This window comes from Corylus avellana, chromosome 5 (assembly GCF_965113065.1).
Source record: "Corylus avellana chromosome 5, dhCorAvel1.hap1.2, whole genome shotgun sequence".
Lineage (NCBI taxonomy): Eukaryota > Viridiplantae > Streptophyta > Magnoliopsida > Fagales > Betulaceae > Corylus > Corylus avellana.
Window position 1 is genome coordinate 6,051,935 of NC_142494.1, and position 27,283 is coordinate 6,079,217.

General features: G+C 36.2%; 8 protein-coding genes across 8 annotated transcripts; all 8 read left to right on the forward strand.

The window, feature by feature from the left end:
* LOC148585287 (uncharacterized) lies at positions 1-728 on the forward strand. The gene has a single exon (XM_088516367.1). It carries the CDS (start codon positions 230-232, stop codon positions 479-481), a length of 252 nt encoding a protein of 83 aa, XP_088372493.1. The 5' UTR covers positions 1-229; the 3' UTR covers positions 482-728.
* Positions 729-4,676: 3,948 nt separating this feature from the next.
* LOC148585288 (uncharacterized) lies at positions 4,677-5,283 on the forward strand. The gene has a single exon (XM_088516387.1). It carries the CDS (start codon positions 4,799-4,801, stop codon positions 5,048-5,050), a length of 252 nt encoding a protein of 83 aa, XP_088372513.1. The 5' UTR covers positions 4,677-4,798; the 3' UTR covers positions 5,051-5,283.
* A 3,221-nt stretch (positions 5,284-8,504) lies between these two features.
* LOC148585289 (uncharacterized) lies at positions 8,505-9,185 on the forward strand. Its single transcript, XM_088516390.1, has one exon. It carries the CDS (start codon positions 8,689-8,691, stop codon positions 8,938-8,940), a length of 252 nt encoding a protein of 83 aa, XP_088372516.1. The 5' UTR covers positions 8,505-8,688; the 3' UTR covers positions 8,941-9,185.
* A 2,787-nt stretch (positions 9,186-11,972) lies between these two features.
* On the forward strand, positions 11,973-12,511 carry LOC148585290 (uncharacterized). The gene has a single exon (XM_088516402.1). It carries the CDS (start codon positions 12,175-12,177, stop codon positions 12,424-12,426), a length of 252 nt encoding a protein of 83 aa, XP_088372528.1. The 5' UTR covers positions 11,973-12,174; the 3' UTR covers positions 12,427-12,511.
* A 4,249-nt stretch (positions 12,512-16,760) lies between these two features.
* On the forward strand, positions 16,761-17,614 carry LOC148585291 (uncharacterized). The gene has a single exon (XM_088516392.1). It carries the CDS (start codon positions 16,977-16,979, stop codon positions 17,241-17,243), a length of 267 nt encoding a protein of 88 aa, XP_088372518.1. The 5' UTR covers positions 16,761-16,976; the 3' UTR covers positions 17,244-17,614.
* A 1,627-nt stretch (positions 17,615-19,241) lies between these two features.
* On the forward strand, positions 19,242-19,965 carry LOC148585292 (uncharacterized). The gene has a single exon (XM_088516398.1). It carries the CDS (start codon positions 19,628-19,630, stop codon positions 19,874-19,876), a length of 249 nt encoding a protein of 82 aa, XP_088372524.1. The 5' UTR covers positions 19,242-19,627; the 3' UTR covers positions 19,877-19,965.
* Positions 19,966-23,686: 3,721 nt separating this feature from the next.
* LOC132182873 (uncharacterized) lies at positions 23,687-24,375 on the forward strand. The gene has a single exon (XM_059596229.2). It carries the CDS (start codon positions 23,879-23,881, stop codon positions 24,143-24,145), a length of 267 nt encoding a protein of 88 aa, XP_059452212.2. The 5' UTR covers positions 23,687-23,878; the 3' UTR covers positions 24,146-24,375.
* A 1,899-nt stretch (positions 24,376-26,274) lies between these two features.
* On the forward strand, positions 26,275-26,754 carry LOC148585293 (uncharacterized). The gene has a single exon (XM_088516377.1). The coding sequence runs from the start codon at positions 26,412-26,414 to the stop codon at positions 26,661-26,663; it is 252 nt and encodes an 83-aa protein (XP_088372503.1). The 5' UTR covers positions 26,275-26,411; the 3' UTR covers positions 26,664-26,754.
* The last annotated feature ends 529 nt before the right edge of the window (positions 26,755-27,283 follow it).

Sequence of the window (27,283 nt, forward strand, 5' to 3'; positions counted from 1 at the left end):
GCAGTCATGTTAAGTTAAAAACCATTTGCTCCTTGCACTCCAAAACCACCGGCAAATGCCATAATCCCCATGGTTTTTCACAAACTTCCCATCGCTCTCCCTCTCTCTCTCGTTATATATATATACAAGGGACCTGCTCTACCATTTCCTTCATCGAGCACATATCTTTCTTGGATCACACCACGTTTGTTCCATTCGAAGAAAAGTGATATTGTGAAGAGCAGAGAAGATGAGTCAAACAAGCAGAGCATTTGTGGCGGCAAGTGTCGGAGTTGTGGAGGCCATGAAAGACCAGCTGGGGATCTGCAGGTGGAATCATGTCATAAGATCAGCGCAGCAGAATGCAAAGAACCATCTCAGGTCCTTCTCTCAGGCCAAGAATCTTTCCTCTTCAACTTCTGCAGTGGTTTTAAGCAAAGCAAGAGAATCGGAGGAGTCTTTGAGGACAGTCATGTACTTGAGCTGTTGGGGTCCCAATTGAGGCAAAAGTCAGCTGAAGATGGTGGTCGTACAAGAAGCCATTGATTTCTGGTACAACTTGGTTGAGAAGGAAGAATTTTTGAAGACTACCCACCAGACTTTTTGCAGATGGCACATCAGTGGGAAATGTCAGGCGGCGGAGCTTAATTAGTATTTGGATGATGCAAAACTATTCTAATTTGTAAATATGTAACTGGAAATTGCTCTAACATATACACGATTATGACAAATCTTTTTGTCTTGTTTGATGATTTTAATTAGCTTTTTCCACGGACAGTTGATTGTCTTCGTTTATTGGTGGCAAATGGTAAGTAAGCCTTGAGGTAGGCTCAGTTAATTATTATTAAAAAGATAACTTAATTAATCTTGTTGATTTATTGGTTACGAGCCTATTGATAATCAAGTTTATTGATTCGTCCGGTTTGGCAAATGGCAGACAAATCCCCAGAAAACTGGCTTTTTTTTAATCACCCACATCCTAGATAAGAATAAGTTACAGGAAAAAACATCTCCATGCTTATCCTCTTCCAACCAGGTTCCAACCATATGAGCATGCTAAATCTATTTGATATTTGTCGTTATAGGTAATGCTCCCAGTTAACTATCATTTAATTATAATAAAAGTGTTATAGTATCGCGTTAATTAATTTGAGTGGTGACATATAATTGATCCAATGCCTAATTAGGCATTACTGTACACACCACAGTAAATCATGAATAATTTTCGCTACAAGTATTAGAATTGCTTATGTAACCCCAATCAAAAATGTGTTTTTCAGCATACACATTCTGGCCACCGTAGAGAACGCCATTTTCAGGCCCAAAATCCACCATTTCCCCTCTAAATCACTATTTTAAGTTATCATCACCATTTTGAGGAAATAATCATTTTCTCTGAGGCGATTAGGGTTTTCTTTCTAGTTTCCTCTATTCAAGAATATCTCACTCCTCCTAAATTTCCTTTTACTTTTAATCTCAAATTCCCATTTATTAAGCACCATTATCAATACTGGGAAGATAAACGGTTTGAGAATTCTACCAAGAGTACATTAATATATATATTAGAATACTAGTCTAACCCAAAAGCCTAAGCTAATGGGCTTGAGTCCACTTAAGTATATCAACTGTTATTTTTCTTTATATTTTCTCAGTGTAAGATTCAACACTCACAACAATCAAGACATTCTTACTTCTATACTGCATAAAAATATATAACCTACTTTAATATTCTATTTTGGTATCTTAAATTTTCTAGTTTTCTCTAACATTTATTTGTCTCGAACATTAAAGATTGTGAGGGGCGGAGGCCATCACCCCTCACTGGACTCCGCCTCCCTCCTTTTGGAGTCACCCTTTCAAGAGGCGCAAGGGGTGGGAAGACCCATCCCACGCGTGCAAGCAAGATGCGTTGACTTCATTGGATTCCGCCTCCCTCCTTTTGATGTCACCCTTTCACAAAAGGCGCCGGGGGTGGGAAGACCCATCCCATGCATGCAAGCAAGATGCGTTGAGGGATGAGGTCTTCACCACCAGGTCCACCACTGTCTTTTGTGAGTATGGATCCCCACCATCATAGATGGTGGCAAGGGTATTTAGCTCCACAGTTCCACTTTTGTCGCCTTCTATGGTGAAGGGAGTAAATATTCACCCAATAGAAGACAACGAGGATGGGACTACACACACTCGTCACCCTTTGTGAGGATGGACAGCGAAGGGGGGAAGAGGAGAGCCACCTCCAATGAAAGAGTAGTCTCTACTCTAGCTACCTCATGGAACCCTACTTCACTAGTTATTGAACATGTATGAACAAGTTGAGCACATAGGAAACTTTTGCTTCTCTCATTTTAGTGAGAGAAGCTCCTCTTTCTCTCTAGGTAGAGAAAACACCACCTCTTTGTGAGGTTCTCCACCACCGTTTCTATTTTTTCCTTTGTTTCCATGTATATCTTGTTGTTTTGTTTGGGTTTTGTGGTTTTTAGTCTCCCTTTGTATTTTGGGTTTAATTTTGTAATGGAGACTAGTTCTTTCAGAGACAGTACTCCCTTCTCATTGGCTCCAGATTCGGATCTTACCAGTGTCATTATATAGGGTGTGTTTGCCAAAGACCCTGGAATGGTACTGTTCCAGGGCCTCCCTCAATGCCAAAAAAAAAAAAATTCACCTCAAAATTAATCTCAACGTCTTTTATACCACATCAATTATTTTTATTATTATTATTTAAATAAAAAAATCACAACAAAACAAATTTTTTACATTTTTCCATATAAAATATATTTTTTCACTTTTCCCCGCAAAACATTTTCACTAAAACCATTTGAAAATTCTAAAACGACTCCAATTATCACCTACTCACACGTCTAGGAGTTTTACAGAAAATATCCAGAAAACAGATCTAACTTAGCAGTTAAAAAATCAACCAAATACTGATATGAAATATGCAATCAAGAACACAGAAATTTGGTTACGAAGAAGAAACCATTTAGAGAACTCTCTAAATGTAAAACCTCTCCGGGGCAGCCAAACCCAGGAAATCAATTCACTATATAGAAGAATAAGGAATACAAGAAGAATAACAAAACCTTTGACTCTTCCTTGCACACGACAAGTGACCCACTTGACTTCTACCTCAGTAGCCCTTTCCAGAACATCTGGAACGATTCTTCTAAAAGACTTCCTTTCACCGGAACTCCGATTGGCTTCACGTATTTTCTCTTCAACAATAATCTAGAACAAATTCTCTCTCTCTAAGCACCCTGATTTTGCTCAATAAAATACGTACGTATAAATGTAGCAAAATCGTGTTTAAATAGAAAATAACCCTAATAAGTCAGCCAGGTCCGGACCCTGCAGATCTGAGGTCCGGACAGGCCTCATAAAATGCACTTTCGGGAAATGGGGTCCGGACCCTAATTCTGGAGGTCCGGACCCGGCATGTCCAGTCTTCATCAACAACTCCGATCGATGGGCGTTTGTGGTCCGATTGAGCTGAAATTTTGCAGGGACGTTCATAACACATGAATCTACATTATGAACGGTGGAGATTGGATTCTGAGCATTCTATATCAGTGTTTGAGCCGTGAACATCTGCATTTTGGAACTGAATTAAGCCAATACAAGAACTAACACCATTCAAACACTTATTCCCAAAAAAAGGCTACAGTACCGGCCCTGGAACAGTACCGTTCCAGGGCCATTGACAAACAGGGCCATATTGACTTCCTTCGGGTGGTCGATGTTGTTCTGAGATAGGGGTGCATATGGGTTTGGACCTCATGAAGTTCTTACATATATAATTAGAGTTTGTAAACCTCTTGAGATTTATAACTCTTCTTGTACTCTTTTTGTTTTTAAAACTACTTTATGCGATCCCTTGGAGAAGATCGGAGTAATTATTTAGCCCATTTGCTACTTTGTTTCGGTTACTTACACTGTTAATTTTTGTATTTTGGTTTATTATAGGGAGTTCATCCCCTTTTCGGTATTTTGATTACTTGTAATCATTTCTCGATTGGATTAGGAAAAAAAAAATGGTGCGCCATAGAGTTGGACACAAATTTCCTCTAATTGGTTTAAAAAAAAAAAAAAAAACAATTCTTCAATTTACTCCAATAAGCGACAAGTATTATTATTCAACATATTTTAATTTTTCAAAATAAATGTTTAAGTTTTTAGATTAGTGGAATAACAATAAATATTTGTTAATAACATTAAAAGAAAATACGTGAAAAGATGATAACTTGAACCTTATTATTTAGGTTGAAAATTTTTTTTTTCTAAGAGCCAGCTTGAAAGGACAGTGGAGATAGATGCACGAATATGGGGAACACAGCTGGTAGTCCAACAAAAACTCACTTCAAAGTAAGCAACAAGTCTGGTTTTCGTTTTTGTATGTCTCCATCCAAATCTCCGTAGTTGAATGATGGGTGTTTATATTCAAAAAACGATGTGCGTATTAGTTATCTCAAGTGGATTGGGCATCATTTCACCTCAAGTGATAAGATTGCTTTTTCATCATCGAAAGGCAGAGTCTTTAAAAACCAAAGTTGCCCCTACGTTATCCGTGTCACGACGTGGTATTACAGGGGCAGTGCAGTCATGTTTTGTTAAAAACCACTGGCTCCCAAGACTCCAAAACCACCGGCCCCATGGTTTTTCACAAACTTACCACGCGCTCTCCCTCAATATATATATATATATATATAAAAGGGACCTCCCTACCATTTCCCTCATCAAGCACATATCTTTCTTTGATCAGCTTTAATAGTCACACAAAGTTTGTTCAATTCGAAGAAAAGTGAGTTTGTGAAGAGCAGAGAAGATGAGTCAAACAAGCAGAGCATTTGTGGCGGCAAGTGTTGGAGTTGTGGAGGCCATGAAAGACCAGCTGGGGATCTGCAGGTGGAATAATGTCTTAAGATCAGCGCAGCAGAATGCAAAGAACCATCTCAGGTCCTTCTCTCAGGCCAAGAATCTTTCCCCTTCAACTTCTGCAATGGTTTTAAGCAAAGCAAGAGAATCAGAGGAGTCTTTGAGGACAGTCATGTACTTGAGCTGTTGGGGTCCCAATTGAAGCAAAATTCAGCTGAAGATGGTGACCGTACAAGAAGCCATTGATTTCTGGTAGCACTTGGTTGAGTGAAGGAAGAATATTTGAAGACTACCCACTAGAGTTTTTGCAGATGGCATACCAGTGGGAAATGTCAGACGGAGCTTAATTAGTATTTGGATGATGCAAAACTATTCTAAATTGTAAATATGTAACTGGAAATTGCTCTGATTAATATCTATACGATTTATGACAAATCTTTTTCTCTTCTTTGATGATTTTAATCAGCTTTTTCCATGTACGGTTGATTGTCTTTGATTCGTGCGAGATTCCAGATAAGGCTCAAGATAGGTTCATTTAATTTAAGCTCATTTAATAATAAAAAAAATGAAGTAATTTTTATCCATTTCAAGAGAGAGAGAGAGAGAGAGAAACACTATACATCACCCTGCTTTATCATTCCAAAATTGAAAGACAAGGATACAAACAATTTTCTTCAATCCTTAATCAACTCTGTTACGAAGTTATTTTTTCTCTCTTTTCTTTTATATGGTGGTTATATTTTTTCAGTGTTCAAAAAGTGAAGTGAAAAGAGTTTCTGAAACTTTTATCAAAATAATTCAATAAAACATGCACAAAGAACTTAATGTCGAATCTTAATACATTTCTAGGGTGCAGGTGTTGCCAATGGAAGAACTTGGAATAAGATTCTTTTTATTTTATACACACGATTTAAAGTTGTTGTATCAAATGATATACAGATGTGTCAATGTTAACTTTTTACATAAAATAGATGCTTAAATCTTGACCATGAAAATAATATTCTCAATTTCAATAAAACATTTTTCAGTGTTTGACATGGACCAAAAATTACAAATATTTTTTTATAATTTTATTCAATCAAATTAACCTATTAAAATCAATATTTATTCATAACATAAAAATATTAATATCATTTAAAAAACAAAAATCTAAAAATTCGAATTCTGCCGATGGTGGATCAAGACACCACAGGGACATCACCAAGATACTATGGGACCCCACCATACACACACACAAGTACATGTCCCGACTAGGTCTTGATGGTCATGTCCCGGTGGTGTTATAGTCGAGTCTTAGTGGGGGTTCGACAATGTCCAAATCGGGTCCTAGTAGTGTCTCGACAGTGTCTTGGTCAAGTCTTGGTGGCGGTGTCCTGGCTAGTCTCAACAATATCCTGACAGAGTCTTGGTAATGTCTTGGTGAAGTCCTGGTGAGGTCCTGATGAAGTCCGGACAGTGTCCCAACATTGTCTCAGCTAGGTCCCAACATGTCCCTACGGAGTCTTGGCGACAGTGTCTCAACAAATTTTCGGAGGTGCCTCGGCCAGGTCTTGGTGGCGTTGTTCATGCTAGTCTCGCAATATCTTGACGGAGTCCTGTCAATGTCCAAATGAAGTCCTATTGGTGTCGCAACGGAGTCTTGGACTCTTGGCAGTATCCTCGTGAAGTCCCAGCTAGGTCTTGATGGTGTCTCAATGAAGTCCTAGCGGTATCATGGTCGAGTCTCAGCGGTGTCCCGACTGAGTCCTAGTGAAGTCCTTGTAGTGTTCCGACGAAGTATTGGTGGTTTAAGAATGAGAAAGTCAAACTTGAAAAATGGTTTACGGTTTTAAAAAATGGAAATTATTTTATGAAAATTAAAGAAGTTGTTTTCGGTCAAATTTAAAATATTTTTCGTTCACTATTATTTTTTAGAAAATACAAAAAAAAAATTTCAAAATTTTTTTTACGCCGAAACAAATCGAACTAGATTTAATAGAAAATCCTAATGAATTGATGACATTGCAAAGTTTGCAAAGATAAACACCAAATATCGTAACTTTTAAAGATTGAGAGTATAGTTACAAAAGTGATGAAATATGTAAGTGAAGTTTCCTATACTTTTTAGGATAGAGTTTTCTTTTAAACTTGGTTGGAAGAATTTCGACAAACTTAATCTATAATAAAGACGTGTGTCTCTTAACATGTGAGAAACACATGATTTTTTAACATGTGAGATGCACATGTTTTTTTAATAAATTTTCTCCCAAATTTATTCTCGATATTCACATGCTTAAATAACACATGTTATTATTATATATTAGGTTGAAGAAAATTTTTTCAACCCCATTTAGAAAAAAACTTTATCCTAATTTTTATACACAAACAAAATTTTAATATTAAAATTTAGTTCAATTCCTTTTTTGTTTTTAGCAATTCCCTTTTTTAACTACACCATAGAGCCATCTTGAAAGGGCACTCTTGAGATAGATACACGAAACCAGTAACCAAAAATAAATAAATAAATAAAAAATAAAAATTCTTATTTGAAAATGAGACAAAAATTTGAAAATTCGAGGGGATCCGGATCCAGAATAACATGCGAGTTATATGAGATGTAAATGAATGAAATTAATCTAAAAAAATTAGAAAGGCCCTTTGTATCCTATAAATATTCATGTAAACAAGTTATTTTATCAAGTTGAATAAAAAAAACACAAAGTCCTCTATTAATTAAGTGTTTCACTTCTTTTTCCCATATTCTATTTTAGTGTGTAATTTGTAATTTTTAACAAAGTGGTATCTGGCCACAGTTTTTTAATTCTAGAGAAACGGCCAATTCAACATTTCTATTTTAATTTCCTCGCATTTTTGAAGATAATTTTGATAATTGATTTATTCATATGAAGGAATTACTTGGATGGCAAGATATTTTAAGAGAATATAGAAAAATGTTACCATGAACCTAGTGACAAAACCCTTTTTAGTCATAATCAAAAAGAGACTTTACAAAAATTTCGAAAGAATGATGAACAAACTTTCAATGTTATTTATCAATGTTTGAATGACGTGGCAAATAGGAGTCGATAAATGACCGTGATACACAGTACGCTGCGTGCATAGCATGCCAGTGTAAAATTTTTTAATTAAAAAAAAAAAAAAAATTCTTTTTACACTGCGTGCTGTTTAACTTCACCCGTCGATAAAAGTGAAGAAAGTTGGATGAATTCCCTTTTTAGTTGGCTTAAAAGGACAGTGGAGATAGATACACAAAATAGAGCCGTGATTCAGAGCACACCAAGCAGCAAATATTTATTTATAATATTTTAATAAAAAAAAAAAATTGCCGGGCGTGCTATGTTATTTATCTTCACCCCACGAAATATGGAGAAGACAGCTGGCACTCCAACAAAAACACGCTTGAAAGTAAACAAGTCTGGTTTTCGTTTCTGTATGTCTCCGAAGTTGATGGGCTTTTGTATTGAAAAAACGGTGTGCGCATCATTTCAATTCAAGGGATAAGATTGCTTTGTCGTCATCGAAAGGCAGATTTTTTAAAGACCAAAGTTGCCCCTACGAATTGGTGTCACGACGTGGTATTGCAGGGGCAGTGCAGTAAAGTTAAGTAAAAAAACCATTTGCTCCCCAGACTCCAAAACCACCGGCAAATGCCATAATCCCCATGGTTTTTCACAAACTTCCTATCGCTCTCCCTCTCTATAGACTATATATATATATAAGGGACCTCCCCTACCATTTCCTTCATTAAGCAAGCACATATCCTTCTTGGATCAATTTCATCAGTGACACAAAGTTTGTTCAATTCGAAGAAGAGTGATATTTTGTGAAAGAGCAGAGAAGATGAGTCAAACAAGCAGAGCATTTGTGGCGGCGAGTGTTGGAGTTGTGGAGGCTATGAAAGACCAGCTGGGGATCTGCAGGTGGAATCATGTCTTAAGATCAGTGCAGCAGAATGCAAAGAACCATCTCAGGTCCTTTTCTCAGGCCAAGAATCTTTCCCCTTCAACTTCTGCAATGGTTTTAAGCAAAGCAAGAGAATCAGAGGAGTCTTTGAGGACAGTCATGTACTTGAGCTGTTGGGGTCCCAATTGAAGCAAAATTCAGCTGAAGATGGTGACCGTACAAGAAGCCGTTGATTTCTGGTACAACTTGGTTGAGTGAAGGAACAATATTTGAAGACTACCCACCAGAGTTTTTGCAGATGGCATATCAGTGGGAAATGTCAGACGGAGCTTAATTAGTATTTGGATGATGCAAAACTATTCTAATTTGTAAATATGTAACTGGAAATCGCTCTGATTAATATCTATACGATTTATGACAAATCTTTTTCTCTTCTCTGATGATTTTAATCAGCTTTTTCCATGTACGGTTGATTGTCTTTGATTCGTGCGAGATTCTAAAGATTCCAGATATGGCTTAAGATAGGTTCATTTAATTTAAAGCTCATTTAATAATAATAAAAAAATGAAGTAATTTTTATATATTTAAGAGAGAGAGAGAGAGAGAGAAACACTTTGCATCACCCTGCTTTATCATCCCAAAATTGAAAGACAAGGATACAAACAATTTTCTTCAATCCTTAATCAACTCTGTTACGAAGTTATTTTTTCTCTCTTTTCTTTTATATGGTGGTTATGTTTTTTCAGTGTTCAAAAAGTGAAGTGAAAAGAGTTTCTCAAACTTTTATCAAAATAATTCAATAAAACATGCACAAAGAACTTAATGTCGAATCTTAATACATTTATAGGGTGCAGGTGTTGGCAATGGAAAAACTTTGGAATAAGATTCTTTTTATTTTATACACACAATTTAAAGTTGTTACACGATTTAAAGTTGTTGTATTCAAATGATATACATGATTTGATTTTTGATTTTTTTAAAAGATGAGTCAATGTTAACTTCTTCCATAAAATACCAAATTTAAATTTTGAGCATGGAAATAATACTCTCGATTTCAATAAAACATTTTTCAGCATTTGGTATGGACAAAAAATTACAAATATTTGTTATAATTCTATTCAATTATATTAACCTATTAAAATCAATATTTATTCACAACATAAAAATATTAATATCATTTAAAGAAAAAAAAAAAAAAAAAAAAAAAGCTAAAAATTTGAGTTCCAACGGTGGTGGATCGGGACACCACCGGGACATCACCAAGATACTATGGGACCCCACCATAAACACCACAAGTACATGTCTTGACCAGGTCTTGATGGTCAATCCCGGTGGTGTCACAGTTGAGTCTTAGTGGAGGTTCGATAGTGTCCAAATCGGGTCCTAGTAGTGTCTCAACGGTGTCTTGGTCAAGTCTTGGTGGCGGTGTCCTGGTTGGTCTCGACAATATCTTGACAGAGCCCTGGTAATGTCTTTGTGAAGTCTTGGCGAGGTCCCGATAAAGTTCAGACAGTGTCCCAACAGAGTCTCGGCCATGTCCCTACGGAGTCTTGGTGACGGTATCTCAACAAAGTTCCAGATATGCCCCAGCCAAGTCTTGGTGGCATTGTTTCGGCTGGTCTCGACAATATCTTGACAGAGTCCTGTCAGTGTCCTAATGAAGTCCCAGTGGTGTCAGTGGTGTCGCAACGGAGCCTTGGACTCTTGGCAGTATCCTGTGAAGTCTCAGCAGTGTCCTAACAGAGTTCCGGCCAAGTCCCAACAGGTCTTGATGGAGTCCTGGTGATGGTGTCTTAGTGAAGTTCTAGCGGTGTCTTGGCAGAGTCCTAGCGGTATCCCGACCGAGTCCTAGTGAAGTCCTTGTAATGTTCCGACGAAGTCTTGGTGGTTTAAGAATGAGAAAGTCAAACTCGAAAAATCGTTTACGGTTTTAAAAAATAGAAACCATTTTATGAAAATTAAAGAAGTTTTTTTCAGTCAAATTGAAATATTTTTTGCTGACTATTATTTTTCATAAAATACAAAAAATATTTTTCAAAAATCATTTTACGACGAAACAAATCGAACAAGATTTAATAGAAAATTCTAATGAATTGGTGACATTGCAAAGTTTGCAAAGATAAACACCAACTATCGTAACTTTTGAAGATTGAAAATATAGTTACAAAAGTGATGAAACATGTAAGTGAAGTTTCCTATAATTTTTAGGACAGAGATTTCTTGAGTTTTATTTCAAACTTGGTTGGAAGAATTTCCTCAAACTTAATCTATAATAATGATGTGTATCTCTTAACATGTGAAAAACACATGATTTTTTAACGACATGTGAGATACACATGTTCTTCTAATAAATTTTCTTCTGAATTTATCTCCGTTATTTTTTAAAGTATTAAGTAAGTGATTAAACACGTAAGGGGAAGTGTTAAAGTATGAATTAAGTGATTAAATTCACATCTTCCTATCATCTTAAGCTTTTGGACAACTGGTAATTTAATATGGTATCAGAGCCAGAAGTGATGAGATCGAGCATTGACTCTATCATTTACCCTCATTTAAATAAAATATTTCACGTGTTAAGCCCCACCTATTAAAAATTGAGTTTGAACCTATAAGTAAGAGGAGTGTTAAAGTATAAATTAAGTGATTAAATTTACCTCTTCTTGTCAGTTTAAACTTTTGGGACAATTAATAATTTAATACTATTCAAATACTTAAATGACACATGTCATTATTATATATTAGGTTGAAGAAAAATTTTCAACTCAATGAAAAATTTTGTTTTAATTTTTATACACAAACAAAATTTTAATATTAAAATTTAGTTCAATTCCTTTTTTGTTTTTGTGATTTTTTTTTTTTTTAATTTTTTTTTTATAGCAATTCCCATTTTTAACTCCACCATTGAGCCATCTTGAAAGGGCACTCTCGAGGTCGATACACGAAACCAGTAACAAAAAAACAAAAATCTTACTTGAAAGTTGAAAGTGAGAAAAATAAACAAGTGTGGTTTCCGTTTTTGTACGTGTCCATCCATCCAAATCTCATGACTTGAGATTGGTTTGTATAATGAAAACGGTGTGCGCATTTCAACTGACGTCATAAGATTGCTTTGTCATCATCGAAAACCAGATTGTTTAAAAACCCAAGTTGCCCCTACCTAGTACCACGATGTGATTCTACAAGGGCAGTGCTGTCATGTTTTGTAAAAAACCACTGGCTCCCAAAGACACCAAAACCACCGGCAAATGCCATAATCCCCATGGTTTTTTCACAAACTTCCCATCACTCAGTCTTCCCTATATATAAAAGACCTCCCCCATACCATTTCCTTCATCAAACAGATATTGTTCTTGGTTGAGTTTCATTTTCAACACAAAGTTTGTTCAAAGCAAAAAGAGTGATATTGTGAAGAGCACAGAGAAGATGAGTCAAACAAGCAGAGCATTTGTGGCAGCGAGTGTTGGAGTTGTGGAGGCCATGAAAGACCAGCTGGGGATCTGCAGGTGGAATCATGTCATAAAATCAGCGCAGCAGAATGCCAAGAACCATCTCAGGTCCTTCTCTCAGGCCAAGAATCTTTCCCCTTCAACTTCTGCAATGGTTTTAAGCAAAGCAAGAGAATCAGAGGAGTCTTTGAGGACAGTCATGTACTTGAGCTGTTGGGGTCCCAATTGAAGCAAAATTCAGCTGAAGAAACGGAAACAGCCTTTCTTCTTCGTTTTGAAGACTACCCACCAGAAGTTTTGCAGATGCCATATATAGCAGAGGGAAATGTCAGGCGGATTTGGACTGAATTTAGTATTTGGGTTCTGCAAAACTATTCTGAAATTGTATAGTGTAACTGGAAATTGCCCAAATTTATACACGATTTATAAGAAATTTTGTCTTCTTTGTTGATTTTGTAAAGCCTATTGGAAATCAAGTTGAGGAATGTTTCTTGGTGGCAAATGGTAAGCCTTGAGGTAGGCTCAGGTAATTATTAAATAGATAAAACTAATTAAGGTTGTTGATTTATGGATAACGAGCCTGTATATATATAGATTATCAAGTATATTGATTTGTCAGGTTTGGCAAATGGCAGACAAATCCCCAGAAAACTGGCTTTTTTCGAAGACCCACATCCTAGATAAATAATAATAAGTTTACGGGAAAAAACAAGAAATTCAGAATCACATCAGAAGCAGAGGAATAATAAGAGTAAATATATAATAAATTTACGAGTAAACGTGCCCTATCGATTACTCCAAGAGCTTTTAAAAGTGGATTATAACTATTTAGGTTTGTTGCGAGTTACATGTTGAATAATAAATTTAAGGAGAAACTTTATTTTGGCCTTCAAATTTTTATTCGATTTTATAAATTTTTCTTGAACTTTTAATTTTTTTATTTTGGACCTCTGAACTTTTAATGACTCTTAATGTAGATCTCTTCGTCAGATTTTAAACGTTACATGACGTTTATACCCCCTAACTTTTGTATAAAATTTTAATTTTCAAAATGTTTTTTTATTTTTTAAAAAAATGAAAATTAAGGACATTTTGGTCTTTTTATTTTTATTTTTAACATTTAAAATTAACATAATGGATTTAATTGAGAGTAATTGAAAGTTTATGGGGTTTGTAAAATCGAGTGCAAGTTCAGGGAGTCAAAGTGAAGTTTCTCCTAAATTTAACTTTTTATATTTTGTATGTTATTAAGTGACTTGAAGATGTAGATGTTGTATCTTTTACCAGATTCTCTCTAATTTTTAGAGAATTCAAGTTTTTCAAATTTCTAAATCTAAAAGTCCATTATATTTAAGGGTTAAAAAAAAAAAAAATCACCTCTTTTTTATTTTTTTTTTGTCTTATGAAGGAAATGAAATAATTCATTTTCTTCCCAAAATAAAAAAGCAACACACAAATCACAAATGGTCTTCTTCCTCACGCACAACATGGAACGCCCAACCGTTTTTGTAAGAGAAATTCTGAGAAAAAAAAAAAAAAAAATCTGGAAACAGAGTATTACACAATTCTCTTATGGAAAAAGTTGAATACATTCGTTTGTTCAAGTGTTGTCCAACTTCAAAACTAGTACGTTCTTGTTCACGTAGCTTAAGAGTTGAGCCCCTTTTTTTCTTTTTCTTTTTTCAAGAGGAAAACGAAATAAATAAATTACTTAAAAAAAAAACCATTTGTGCGTTGCTTTTTTATTTTGGAAAGAAAATGAATTATTTTTTTTCCTTAAAAATACCAAAAACGTGACTTTTTTTTTTTTTTACTCTTGAATATAATAGACAACTAGATTTAGAAATTTGAAAAACTCGAATTTTTTAAGAATTTGAGAGGATCCGGATCCAAAATTACATGAGAGTTATTTGTGATGTAAATAAATGAAATTAATGTAAAAAAGTTAGAAGGGTCATTTGTATCCTATAAATACTCATGTAAACAAGTTACTTTTTATCAAGTTGAATAAAAAATAACACAAAGTCCTCTATTAATTAGGTATTTCACTTCTTTTTCAACAAAATGGTATCCGACCACAGTTTCTTAATCCTAAAGAAATGACCAATTCAATATTTTAATTTCAATTTCCTCACATTTTCGAAGACAATTTTGATAATTAGTGTATTCACACGAAGACATTACTTAAATCACAAGATGTTTAAGAGAATGCAGAAAAATGCAACAATGAGCTTAGTGACAAAGCTCCTTTTAGTCATAATCAAAGAGAAACTTTACAAAAACTTTGAAAGAATGATCAACAAGTTTAATATCCATGTTTTAGATGATGTGGCAAATAAGAGTTGATAAGAGAAAAGAAAGTTAGCCTTAAAACATAAAAAAAATTTAGGCTCCGTTTACTTCGACGTAAAATAGTTTTCAGAAAATAATTTCTTTATTTTACGGTTTTTACTTCAACGTAAAATAATGGTCAACGGAAAATATTTTCCTTTTGACGGAAAATTCTTCTTTAATTTTCGAAAAATGGTTTACGGTTTTCAAAACCGTAAACCATTTTCCGACTATGAGCATCCCATTCTTAAATCGATGGACCTTGCCAAGACTCGCCCAAAACCTCGCTGGGACTTGATCAGGACCCGCCCGATACCTAACCAGGACTTGCCCGGGACCCACCCCAGACCCTCCCGGGACTTGACTAGGACCCGCCTGGGACCTGCCCAAGACTTGACCGGGACCCCAGTGGAACCTACCCAGGACTTGCCTGGGACCTGCCCAGGACCTGCCCGGGACACGCCCAAGACCTACTCAGGACTTGATTGGGACCTGCCTAGGACCTACCCGAGACTTGACCGAAACCCATCTGGGACCCTGGTGGGACCTACCCAAGACTTGCCCGAGACTTGATCAAGACCTAACTGGGACTTGACCTGGACACGCCCGGAACTTGACTAGGACCCGCCCGGGACCTGCCAGGGACTTGCCCGAGACTTGACCGGGACCTGCCCGGGACCTTACTGGAACCCGCCCAAGACCTGCCCGGGACCCCGACGAGACTTGCTCGGGACTTGCCTGGGACCTGATCGGGACCCGCTTGGGACTTGACCGGGACCTCCCCGGGACCCGCACAGGATCTACCCGAGACTTGACCGGGGCCTGACCGGGACCCGCCCAGGACCTGCCTGGGACTTGCCCGGGACCCTCTCGGGACTTGACAGGGACCCGCCCGGGACTTGCCTAGGACTTGACCGGGACCCACCCAGGACTTGACCGGGACCCGCCCAGGACTTGCTCGGGACCTCGCCAGGACCTGCCTGGGACTTGCCTGGGATTTGACTATGACCTGCCCGGGACCTGCCTAGGACCCGCCTGGAACTTGCCCAGGACTTGACCGGGACCCTCCCGGGACTTACACAGGACCCTGCCGGGACTTGCCCGGGACCCGCCCAGGACTTGCTTTTGACCTCACTTGGGACTTGCCCGGGACCTAACCGAGACTTGCTCGGGACTTGACTGGGACCCGCCCGGAACCTACCCTGGCGGGCGGGTCCCGGTCAAGTCTTGTTGGGGTCCCAGTCAAGTTTCGGGTAAGTCCTGGGCGGATCCCGATCAAGTCCCAGCGGGGTCCTGGTCAAGTACCGAGCAGGTCCCGGTCAAGTCCCGGTCAAGTCCTAGGTAGGTCCCGACGGGGTCCCGAGCGAGTCTCGGGTGGGTCCCGGTCAAGTCCTGAGTAAGTCCCGGCGAGGTCCCGGTTAAGTTCGGGGAGGTCCCGGGCAGGTCCCTATGGGGTCTCGAACATGTCCCATGCAGGTCCCGACGGGGACCTCATTGGAAAATATATATATATAAAAAAAGATATTAAAAAAAAAATTATTTTCTGTGTGTAAGGTAAACGCCGTAAAATGTTTCCAACATAAAATATTTTCAAGGAAAATGGCTTTCCTAAAAATATTTTACGAAAGAAACCACGTCGAAGTAAACGGAGCCTTAGTTCCTTTTTTTTTTTTCCTATAATATTAAAAATTTGACATATGTTATAGTGCAATAAAAATATTATTTTTGGCTTATAAAAGTTTTAGGTGATATGATACCATAAGTCTATCAGTAAGTTGGGCCACAATAACTATAAATGAAATTTATAACCTCTTGCCACGTATAACTTTTATAAAGAAAAAAAAAAAATTATTACATTATATCATTTCTCTAAAAATTTAGTTGAATTCCCTTTCAAGTGGTGCTTGAAAGGACAGTGGAGGTTTGATACACGAAACATGGAGAACACAGCTGGCAGTCTAACTAAAACTCCACTTCAAAGTGTCTGGCTTTCGTTTTTGTATGTCTCCGGACTTGATGGGTTTTATATTGAAAAAACGGTGTGCGCATTAGTTATCTCAAGCGGATTGGGCATCGTCATTTCAAAGTGATAAGATTGTTTTGTCGTCATCGAAAGGTAGATTTTTTAAAGACCATAGTTGCCCCTACCTAATAATAGGTGTCACGACGTCGTCGACGTGGTATTACAGGGGCAGTACAGTCATGTTATGTAAAAAACCACTGGCTCCCCAGACTCCAAAACCACCGGCATATGCCATAATCCCCATGGTTTTTCACAAACTTCCCATCGCTCACCCTCTATCTCAATATATTATATATATAAGGGACCTCCCCTACCATTTCCTTCATTAAGCAAGCACATATCCTTCTTGGATCAATTTCATCAGCTACACAAAGTTTGTTCAATTCGAAGAAGAGTGATATTGTACGTGAAGAGCAGCAGAGAAGATGAGTCAAACAAGCAGAGCATTTGTGGCAGCAACTGTTGGAGTTGTGGAGGCCATGAAAGACCAGCTGGGGATCTGCAGGTGGAATCATGTCTTAAGATCAGCGCAGCAGAATGCAAAGAACCATCTCAGGTCCTTGTCTCAGGCCAACAACCTTTCTCCTTCAACTTCTGCAATGGTTTTAAGCAAAGCAAGAGAGCAGAAACTGAAGCAGTCGGAGGAGTCTTTGAGGACGGTCATGTACTTGAGTTGTTGGGGTCCCAATTGAAGCACAACTCAGCTGAAGATAGTGACCGTACGATGAGGAGCCACTGATTTCTGGTAGAGATTCGTTAAATGAAGGAAGAATATTCGAAGACTAGCTACCGGACTTTTTGTAGATGCATAGCATAAATAGCAGTGGGAAATGTCAGGCGGATTGAGCTTAGTATTTTGGATGATGCAAAACTATCCAAGTTTGTAAATGTGTAAATGGAAATTGCCCTGATTAATACATACACGATTTATGACAAATTTGTTTTGTCTTCTTTGATGATTTTAATTAGCTTTTTCCATGGACGGTTGATTGTCTTTGTTTCCTGCGAGAATCCAAAGATTCCAGATAAGGCTAAAGATAGGCTCATTTTATACAAGCTTATTGATTTATTTGGCGAGTTTGAATTTTATATATATATATGTATATTAACAATTAATAATAAATCGGCTACTGCTCCTCCTAGGCTGTTGCAACTTGCAACTTGCAAAGCTTGTCAGCGTACGGATGAGTAAGAATCTCAAGTGATGACTTCAATTTTGCAGAGCTGACGACGAAACAAACAAATCAATTAGAGAAACTTGTTTACCTCATCAACTTTTAATTGCTCTCAATTTGACGTTTATACTCTTGAATTATGTATAAAATTTTAAGTGAAAAATGTTTTTTTATTTTTTTTAAAAAAATTAAAGATATTTTGGTCTTTTTTAATATTTTTAATGGCTAAAATTGATAAAGAGATCTACATTAAGAGCAATTGAAAGTTCATGATTCAAATTAAGAGATTTGAAAGTTTAGAGGAGGTTTGTCAAATCAGATGAAAGTTGATGGAGTTAAATTAAAGTTTCTCTAATTAATTAAGTACCTTCAAACTTTGTTATGCATAACAAATTAAGAGCATTATATGTTTTTTGGACGCAATTTAGAGATGCCTTATCAATCATTATAAATGCGTAACACCTTCAATTTTTATCCTAGCTAAGGGCAAGAACTAGTGAAAGAGACAGACCCAAAAAAATAAATAATTTAGAGATGCGAAGTAATTTTTCTTTATCCACTTCATCCCAAAATTGAAATACAAGGATAGGACCGGAAATCAATTAAATTGGTGATTGTAGATGTATTTTCGTCTACCGACTTTATACCGACATGAATAAATTTTGACTATTATAGTTAAGTCGGTTAACTCGGTGAAACCAGTTAAATGGCGGTCGATTAAGTCGATTAGTCATGGGCATTATTGGGTCAAACCTTTTTTTATGATAAAAAAAATAGATTTTTTTTTTTGGGGGGCTCAAATAGTTGCCTTCTAGTCTAAAGAAGTGTTTATTGGATATGTTTTTAACTAAATAAGTGATACAGAAAAACTATGAAGAGCCAAAGTTGGTTAAGTCGATTCAATTCAGTTAAATGATGAAATAAAAATTCTACCACCTACCAAACTAAACCGACCTCGAAATAGTTTTTTTTTTTTCGACTGCCAATAGCAGGAAGTCGGTAACCAATCAATAGCTGACAATCATATATTTTGTCCATCCCCACGGGGCAGAACCACATGATGGCTTGGGGGGTGCTTTTTAATTTTTTGCTTTGAACATAATTATTTTAGATTTTTTATGGAAAACTTCACTTACCCCCTAATGTTTTATCACTTTTATAATCATACAATTATTTTTAAAAAATTTGTAATGCTGGGTCACTATCTTTGAAAACTTTGCAATGTCATCTATACGGTCTAGGATTAAGATTAAATCAAACGGTATATGAGTGAAATATTTTTTTATCTCTGTAAAACTTTTAAAAATAAAATAATCCTAATTTAATAATTATATTTAAAAAATAAAAAAAATAAAAAATAAAAAACTAAGGCATCGAATATATGACTCGGCTTAAATTAAAAATTAAGAATATAATTACAAAAGTAACGAAGCGTGGTACTAAATAAAGTTTGCAGTCGAAATCAGTCCAAAAAAACTCACTTGAAAGTAAACAAAGCGTGGTTTCGTTTTTGTGTGCGTCCATCAAATCTCCCAACTTGATGGGTTTGTATATTTCAAAACGGTGTGCGCATTATTGCAGCTGAAGTGATAAGATTGCTTTGTAATCATCGAAAACCAGATTGTTTAAAATCCGAAGTTGCCCCTACCTAATTAGTACCACGATGTGATTCTACAAGGACAGTGAAGTCATGTTTTGTAAAAAACCATTGGCTCCCCAGACTCCAAAACCACCGGCAAATTCCATAATCCCCATGGTTTTTTCATTTTATATATATATAAGGGACCTCCTCTCCCTTTTGGTTCATCAAGCCAGCACATATCTTTCTTGGATCAAGTTTTTATCAGTCACACAAAGTTTGTTCAATTCGAAGAAGAGTGATATTGTGAAGAGCACAGAAGATGAGTCAAACAAGCAGAGCATTTGTGGCGGCTAGTGTTGGAGTTGTGGAGGCCATGAAAGACCAGCTGGGGATCTGCAGGTGGAATCATGTCTTAAGATCAGCGCAGCAGAATGCAAAGAACCATCTCAGGTCCTTGTCTCAGGCCAAGAATCTTTCCCCTTCAACTTCTGCAATGGTTTTAAGCAAAGCAAGAGCAGAGGAGTCTTTGAGGACAGTCATGTACTTGAGCTGCTGGGGTCCCAATTGAAGCAAAATTCAGCTGAAGAAACGGAAACAGCCTTTCTTCTTCGTTTTGAAGACTACCCACCAGAAGTTTTGCAGATGCCATATATAGCAGAGGGAAATGTCAGGCGGATTTGGACTGAATTTAGTATTTGGGTTCTGCAAAACTATTCTGAAATTGTAAAGTGTAACTGGAAATTGCCCAAATTTATACACGATTTATAAGAAATTTTGTCTTCTTTGTTGATTTTGTAAAGCCTATTGGAAATCAAGTTGATTACTGTTTCTTGGTGGCAAATGGTAAGTCTTAAGGTAGGCTCAGTTAATTATTACATAGATAAAACTAATTAAGCTTTTTGATTTATGGATAACGAGCCTGTATATATATAGATTATCAAGTAAATTCATCTGTCCGGTTTGGCAAATGGCAGACAAATCCCCAGAAAGGTGGCTTTTTTCTAAGACCCACATCCTAGAAAAATAATAATAAATTTACGGGAAAAAACAAGAAATTCAGAATCACATCAGAAGCAGAGGAATTATAAGAGTAAATATATAATAAATTTACGAGTAAACGTGCCTTATCGAGTATTCCAAGAGCTTTTAAAAGTGGATTATAACTATTTAGGTTTGTTGCCAGTTACATGCTGAATAATAAATTTAAAAGTGGATTATAACTATTTAGGTTTGCGAGTTACATGCTGAATAATAAATTTAAGGAGAAACTTTATTTTGGTCCTTGAACTTTTATTCAATTTCATAAATTTCTCTTGAACTTTCAAATTTTTATTTTGAATCCTTGAACTTTTAATTACTCTTAATGTGGAGGAAATTTTGTATCCTTGAACTTTTAATTACTCTTAATGTAGACCCCTTTGTCAGATTTTAAACGTTACATGACGTTTATACCCTTAACTTTTGTATAAAATTTTAATTTTTAAAATGTTTTTTTATTTAAAAAAAATGAAAATCAAGGACATTTTGGTATTTTTTTGTATTTTTAACAGTTAAAATTAACATAAGGGTTTTAATTAAGAGTAGCTGAAAGTTTAGAAGTTTATAAGATCGGGTAAAAGTTCAGGGGGCTAAAGTGAAATTTTCCTTATTTTGTATGTTATTAAGTGACTTCAAGATGTTGTATCTTTTACCAGATTCTCTCGAGTATTTAGAGAATTCAAGTTTTTCAAATTTCTAAATCTAGAAATCCATTATATTTAAGGGTTAAAAAAAATATATATCACCTCTTTCTTTTTTTTTTTTTTTTTTTTTGTCTTAGGAAGGAAATGAAATAATTCATTTTCTTCCCAAAATAAAAAAAGCAACACACAAATCACAAATGGTCTTCTTCCTCACGCACAACATAGAACGCCCAACCGTACTTGTAAGGGAAATTCTGAGAAAAAAAAATAAAAAATCTGGAAATGAGTATTACACAATCCTCTTATGAAAAAAGCTGAATACATAGGTTTGTTCAAGTGTTGTCCAACTTCAAATCTAGTACGTTCTTGTTCACCTACCTTAAGAGTTGAGCTCCCCCTTTTTTTTTCTTTTTTTTTTTTCAAGAGGAAAACAAAATAAAGAAATCACTTAAAATAAAAAAATAAAAAAACCATTTGTGCGTTGCTTTTTATTTTGGAAAGAAAATGAATTATTTTGTTTCCTTAAAAATACCAAAAACGTTACTTTCTTTTTAACTCTTGTATATAATAGACAACTAGATTTAGAAATTTGAAAAACTCGAATTTTTTAAGAATTTGAGGGGATTCGGATCCAGAATTACATAAGAGTTATATGAGATGTAAATGAATAAAATTAATGTAAAGAAGTTAGAATGGTTATTTGTATCTTATAAATACTCATGTAAACAAGTTGCTTTTTATCAAGTTGAATAAAAAATAACACAAAGTCCTCTGTTAATTAAGTGTTTCACTTCTTTTTCCATATTATATCTTACTGATTAACAAAGTGGCATCCGACTAGGGCTGGCAAAACGGGTAATCGGGTAGACCCGATTAGGACCCGTTAAGACCACGACCCGATTACCCAAAACACGAACACGACCCGTTTAGCTAAATAGGTTAGCTGGTCCTACACGATTATAACACGAAAAATATTCGGGTAACCCGACACGACCCGCTTAACCCGTTTAGCATAACCGGGTCATATCGGGTAGACCCGACCCGACTCGTTTTTTTTTTTTTAAAAAAAAAAAAAAAACCTTAATCAAAATTGGAAAAAATAATTTAATAAAGGGATCTCTTAGGCCAAAGAACTAGTCAAATTTATCATAACCATCTAAGAAGATTAAAAAATTTTAAAAGAGAATGTTTTAATATATAAATAATGATTTAAAAGATAATGTTCTAATATATAGAAAAAGTAACGGAAAAACAAGGAATAGGCCAGTGAAGTGAAAACTGTGAAGTCGTGAAGTGAAGAGTGAAATGAAGCCGTGAGTGAGTCAGTAAGTGTTAGGGTTAACTTAGTTAGAACTTAGACATAGGTTTTTTTATTAAAAAAAAAAAAAATAATAATAATAATAATAAAATAATAAAAAATTAAATGGGTCTGGCGGGTCACCTGAGACCCGCCAGACCCGGTTGACCCGTCAGACTCGATTGACCCCCCAGACCCGGTTGACCCGACTGACCCGCCAGACCCGGTTGACCCGACTGACCCGCCAGACCCATTTATTAAACGTGTCTGGCGGGTCGACCCGCGGACCCGACGGGTCAACCCGCCAGACACGAATTTAATCGTGTCTTAATCGGGTAGACCCGAACCCGATAAGCCTAAACCCAATACCTGTTAACTTCGTGTCGTGTTCGTGTCGGGTTCTCGGGTCGTGTCAGAATTGTCAGCCCTACATCCGACCACAGTTTCTTAATCCTAAAGAAATGACCAATTCAATATTTCCATTTCAATTTCCTCATATTTTCAAAGACAATTTTGATAATTAGTATATTCACGCGAAGACATTACTTGAATCACAAGATGTTTAAGAGAATGCAGAAAAATGTTACAATGAGCTTAGTGACAAAGCTCTTTTAGTTCATAATCAAAGAGAAACTTTCCTAAAACTTTGAAAAAATGATCAACAAGCTTATTATCAATGTTTAGATGATGTGGCAAATAAGAGTTGATAAGAGAAAAGAAAGTTAGCCTTAAAACATAAAAAAAAATTAGTTTCTTTCTTTTTTTCCTATAATATTAAAAATTTGAAATTTGTTATAGTGCAATAAAAATATTATTTTTACTCCATAAAAATTTTAGGTGACAAAATGCCATTTATAAATGAGTAAAACCACAACAACTATGAATAAAGTCTGCACCTTCTTGCCACATAAAACTTTTATGAGATTTTATTGCACTGTATCGTTTCTCAAATAAATTTTAGTCCAATTCCCTTTCTAGTGTGATTGAAAGGACAGTGGAGGATAGATTTTTTTTTTTTTTTTAAAAAAAAATTTGCAGGCCGCGTGCTCTTTTGTTTTATCCCGAAATATGGAGAACACAGCTGGCAGTCTAACTAAAACTCCACGTCACACTTCGAAGTGTGGTTTTCGTTTTTGTATGTCTCCGGACTTGATGGGCTTTTATTATATTTTTGAAAAACGGCGTGCGCAGCGCATTAGTTATCTGAAGCGGATTGGGCATCCTCATTTCAAACTGATTAGATTGCTTTGTCGTCATCGAAAGGTCGATTTTTTAAAGACCATAGCTGCCCCTACCTAATAATTGGTGTCACGACGTCGTCGACGTGGTATTACAGGGGCAGTACAGTCATGTTCTGTAAAAAACCACTGGCTTCCCAGACTCCAAAACCACCGGCAAATGCCATAATCCCCATGGTTTTTCACAAACTTCCCATCGCTCAACCTCTATCTCAATATATTATATATATAAGGGACCTCCCCTACCATTTCCTTCATCAAGCTAGCACATATCCGTCTTGGATCAATTTCATCAGTGACACAAAGTTTGTTCAAAGCAAAGAAGAAGAGTGATATTGTGAAGAGCAGAGAAGATGAGTCAAACAAGCAGAGCATTTGTGGCAGCAACTGTTGGAGTTGTGGAGGCCATGAAAGACCAGCTGGGGATCTGCAGGTGGAATCATGTCTTAAGATCAGCGCAGCAGAATGCAAAGAACCATCTCAGGTCCTTGTCTCAGGCCAACAACCTTTCTCCTTCAACTTCTGCAATGGTTTTTAGCAAAGCAAGAGAGCAGAAACTGAAGCAGTCGGAGGAGTCTCTGAGGACGGTCATGTACTTGAGCTGTTGGGGTCCCAATTGAAGCACAACTCAGCTGAAGATAGTGACCGTACGATGAGGAGCCACTGATTTCTGGTAGAGATTCGTTGAATGAAGGAAGAATATTTGAAGGCTAGCTACCAGACTTTTTGTAGATGCATAGCATAGCAGTGGGAAATGTCAGGCGGATTGAGCTTAGTATTCTGGATGATGCAAAACCATCCTGGTTTGTAAATGTGTAAATGGAAATTGCCCTGATTAATACATACACGATTTATGACAAATTTGTTTTGTCTTCGTTGATGATTTTAATTAGCTTTTGGGTTAAATATCTCAAACTCCCTTAGGGTTTAATAACTTTATTTTTCCCCCCTAGGGTTTCACTTTTATCACATGACCTTTTGGGGTTTTGATAAAGGACCAATTTAGTCAATCCATTAATTGACCATTAAGACTGACACGTGGACCAATCAGATGTTGACACGTGGCACCTATTTAATTTTTTTTTAAATTTTTTAAATTAACAAAAAAAATGTATTTTTTTTTTTTAAAAAAAAAAGAAAAAGAAAAGGAAAAAACTGGGGGTGGCCGAGCCACCCCTTGGCCATTTGGGGGTGGCCCATGTCTTACGTATAACAAATTAAGAGCATTATTTTCTCAAAAAAAAAAAAAAAAAAAAAAAATTAAGAGCATTATATGTTTTTTGGACGCAATTTAGAGATGGCTTATCAATCATTATAAATGCTTAACACCTTCAATTTTTATCCTAGCTAGGGGAAAGAACTAGTGAAAGAAACAGACCCAAAAAAATAAATAATTTAGATGCGAAGTAATTTTTCTCTATCCACTTCATACCAAAATTGAAATACAAGGATAGGACCGGAAACCAATTAAATCGGTGATTGTAGATGTATTTTCGTCTACCGACCTTATACCGACATGAATAAATTTTGACTATTACAGTTAAGTCGGTTAACTCGGTGAAACTAGTTAAATGGCGGTCGATTAAGTCGGTTAATCATGGGCATTCTATATTGGGTCAAACCTCTTTTTACGATCAAAAAATAGATTTTTTTTTTTTTTAATTTTTTTTTTGGGGGGTGGGGGGCTCAAATAGTTGCCTATTAGTCTAAAGAAGTGTTTATTGGATATATGTTTTTAACTAAGTGATACAAAAAAACTATGAAGAGCCAAAGTTGGTTAAGTCGATTCAGTTCAGTTAAACGATGAAATAAAAATTCTACCACCTAATGAACCAAACTGACCTCAAAATAGTTTTTTTTTTTATTTCGACTGCCAATAGCAGGAAGTCGGTAACCGATCAATAGCTGGCAGTCATATATTTTGTCCACCCCTACGGGCAGAACCACATGATGGCTGGGGGGGGGGGGGGGTGCTTTTTAATTTTTGCTTCGAGCATAATTATTTTAGATTTTTTTATGGGAAACTTCACTTACCCCTAATGTTTTAACACTTTTATAATCATACAATTATTTAAAAAAAATTTGTAATGCCGCGTAACTATCTTTGAAAACGTTGCAATTTCATCTCTACTGTTTAGGATTATGGTTAAATCAAACGGTATATGGGTGAAATATCTCTTATACCTCTGTAAAACTTTTAAAAATAAAATTATCCTAATTTAATAATTATATATTTTGAGGAAAAAAAAAAAAAAAAGCCATAAAACACACTACTTAACTTAAATTAAAAATTAAGTGTATAATTACAAAAGTAATGAAACGTAGTTGTAAATAAAGTTTCTCATCATTTTTATAGGCAAACAAAACTTTAATATTAAAATTTAGTTCAATTCCCATTTTTAACTCCACCATAGAGCCATCTTGAAAGGGCAGTCGAAATCAGTCCAAAAAAACTCACTTGAAAGTAAACAAAGCGTGGTTTCGTTTTTGTGTGCGTCCATCAAATCTCCCAACTTGATGGGTTTGTATATTTCAAAACGGTGTGCGCATTATTGCAGCTGAAGTGATAACATTGCTTTGTAATCATCGAAAACCAGATTGTTTAAAATCCGAAGTTGCCCCTACCTAATTAGTACCACGATGTGATTCTACAAGGACAGTGAAGTCATGTTTTGTAAAAAACCATTGGCTCCCCAGACCCCAAAACCACCGGCAAATTCCATAATCCCCATGGTTTTTTTATTTTTTTTCAAGTCATATATAAAAGGGACCTCCTCTACCATTTGGTTCATCAAGCTAGCACATATCTTTCTTGGATCAAGTTTTTATCAGTCACACAAAGTTTGTTCAATTCGAAAAAGAGTGATATTGTGAAGAGCAGAGAAGATGAGTCAAACAAGCAGAGCATTTGTGGCGGCTAGTGTTGGAGTTGTGGAGGCCATGAAAGACCAGCTGGGGATCTGCAGGTGGAATCATGTCATAAGATCAGCGCAGCAGAATGCAAAGAACCATCTCAGGTCCTTCTCTCAGGCCAAGAATCTTTCCCCTTCAACTTCTGCAATGGTTTTAAGCAAAGCAAGAGAATCAGAGGAGTCTTTGAGGACAGTCATGTACTTGAGCTGCTGGGGTCCCAATTGAAGCAAAATTCAGCTGAAGAAACGGAAACAGCCTTTCTTCTTCGTTTTGAAGACTACCCACCAGAAGTTTTGCAGATGCCATATATAGCAGAGGGAAATGTCAGGCGGATTTGGACTGAATTTAGTATTTGGGTTCTGCAAAACTATTCTGAAATTGTAAAGTGTAACTGGAAATTGCCCAAATTTATACACGATTTATAAGAAATTTTGTCTTCTTTGTTGATTTTGTAAAGCCTATTGGAAATCAAGTTGAGAAATGAGATGATTACTGTTTCTTGGTGGCAAATGGTAAGTCTTAAGGTAGGCTCAGTTAATTATTACATAGATAAAACTAATTAAGCTTGTTGATTTATGGATAACGAGCCTGTATATTCATAGATTATCAAGTATATTGATTTGTCCGGTTTGGCAAATGGCAGACAAATCCCCAGAAAACTGGCTTTTTTCGAAGACCCACATCCTAGAAAAATAATAATAATAAGTTTACGGGAAAAAACAAGAAATTCAGAATCACATCATAAGCAGAGGAATAATAAGAGTAAATCTTTAATAAATTTACGAGTAAACGTCCCTTATCGATTACTCCATGAGCTTTTAAAAGTGGATTATAACTATTTAGGT

Coding starts and splice junctions, on each gene's coding strand:
- LOC148585288 (XM_088516387.1), top strand. CDS start 4,799: ATGAGTCAAACAAGCAGAGCATTTGTGGCGGCAAGTGTTGGAGTTGTG.
- LOC148585291 (XM_088516392.1), top strand. CDS start 16,977: ATGAGTCAAACAAGCAGAGCATTTGTGGCAGCAACTGTTGGAGTTGTG.
- LOC148585292 (XM_088516398.1), top strand. CDS start 19,628: ATGAGTCAAACAAGCAGAGCATTTGTGGCGGCTAGTGTTGGAGTTGTG.
- LOC132182873 (XM_059596229.2), top strand. CDS start 23,879: ATGAGTCAAACAAGCAGAGCATTTGTGGCAGCAACTGTTGGAGTTGTG.
- LOC148585290 (XM_088516402.1), top strand. CDS start 12,175: ATGAGTCAAACAAGCAGAGCATTTGTGGCAGCGAGTGTTGGAGTTGTG.
- LOC148585289 (XM_088516390.1), top strand. CDS start 8,689: ATGAGTCAAACAAGCAGAGCATTTGTGGCGGCGAGTGTTGGAGTTGTG.
- LOC148585293 (XM_088516377.1), top strand. CDS start 26,412: ATGAGTCAAACAAGCAGAGCATTTGTGGCGGCTAGTGTTGGAGTTGTG.
- LOC148585287 (XM_088516367.1), top strand. CDS start 230: ATGAGTCAAACAAGCAGAGCATTTGTGGCGGCAAGTGTCGGAGTTGTG.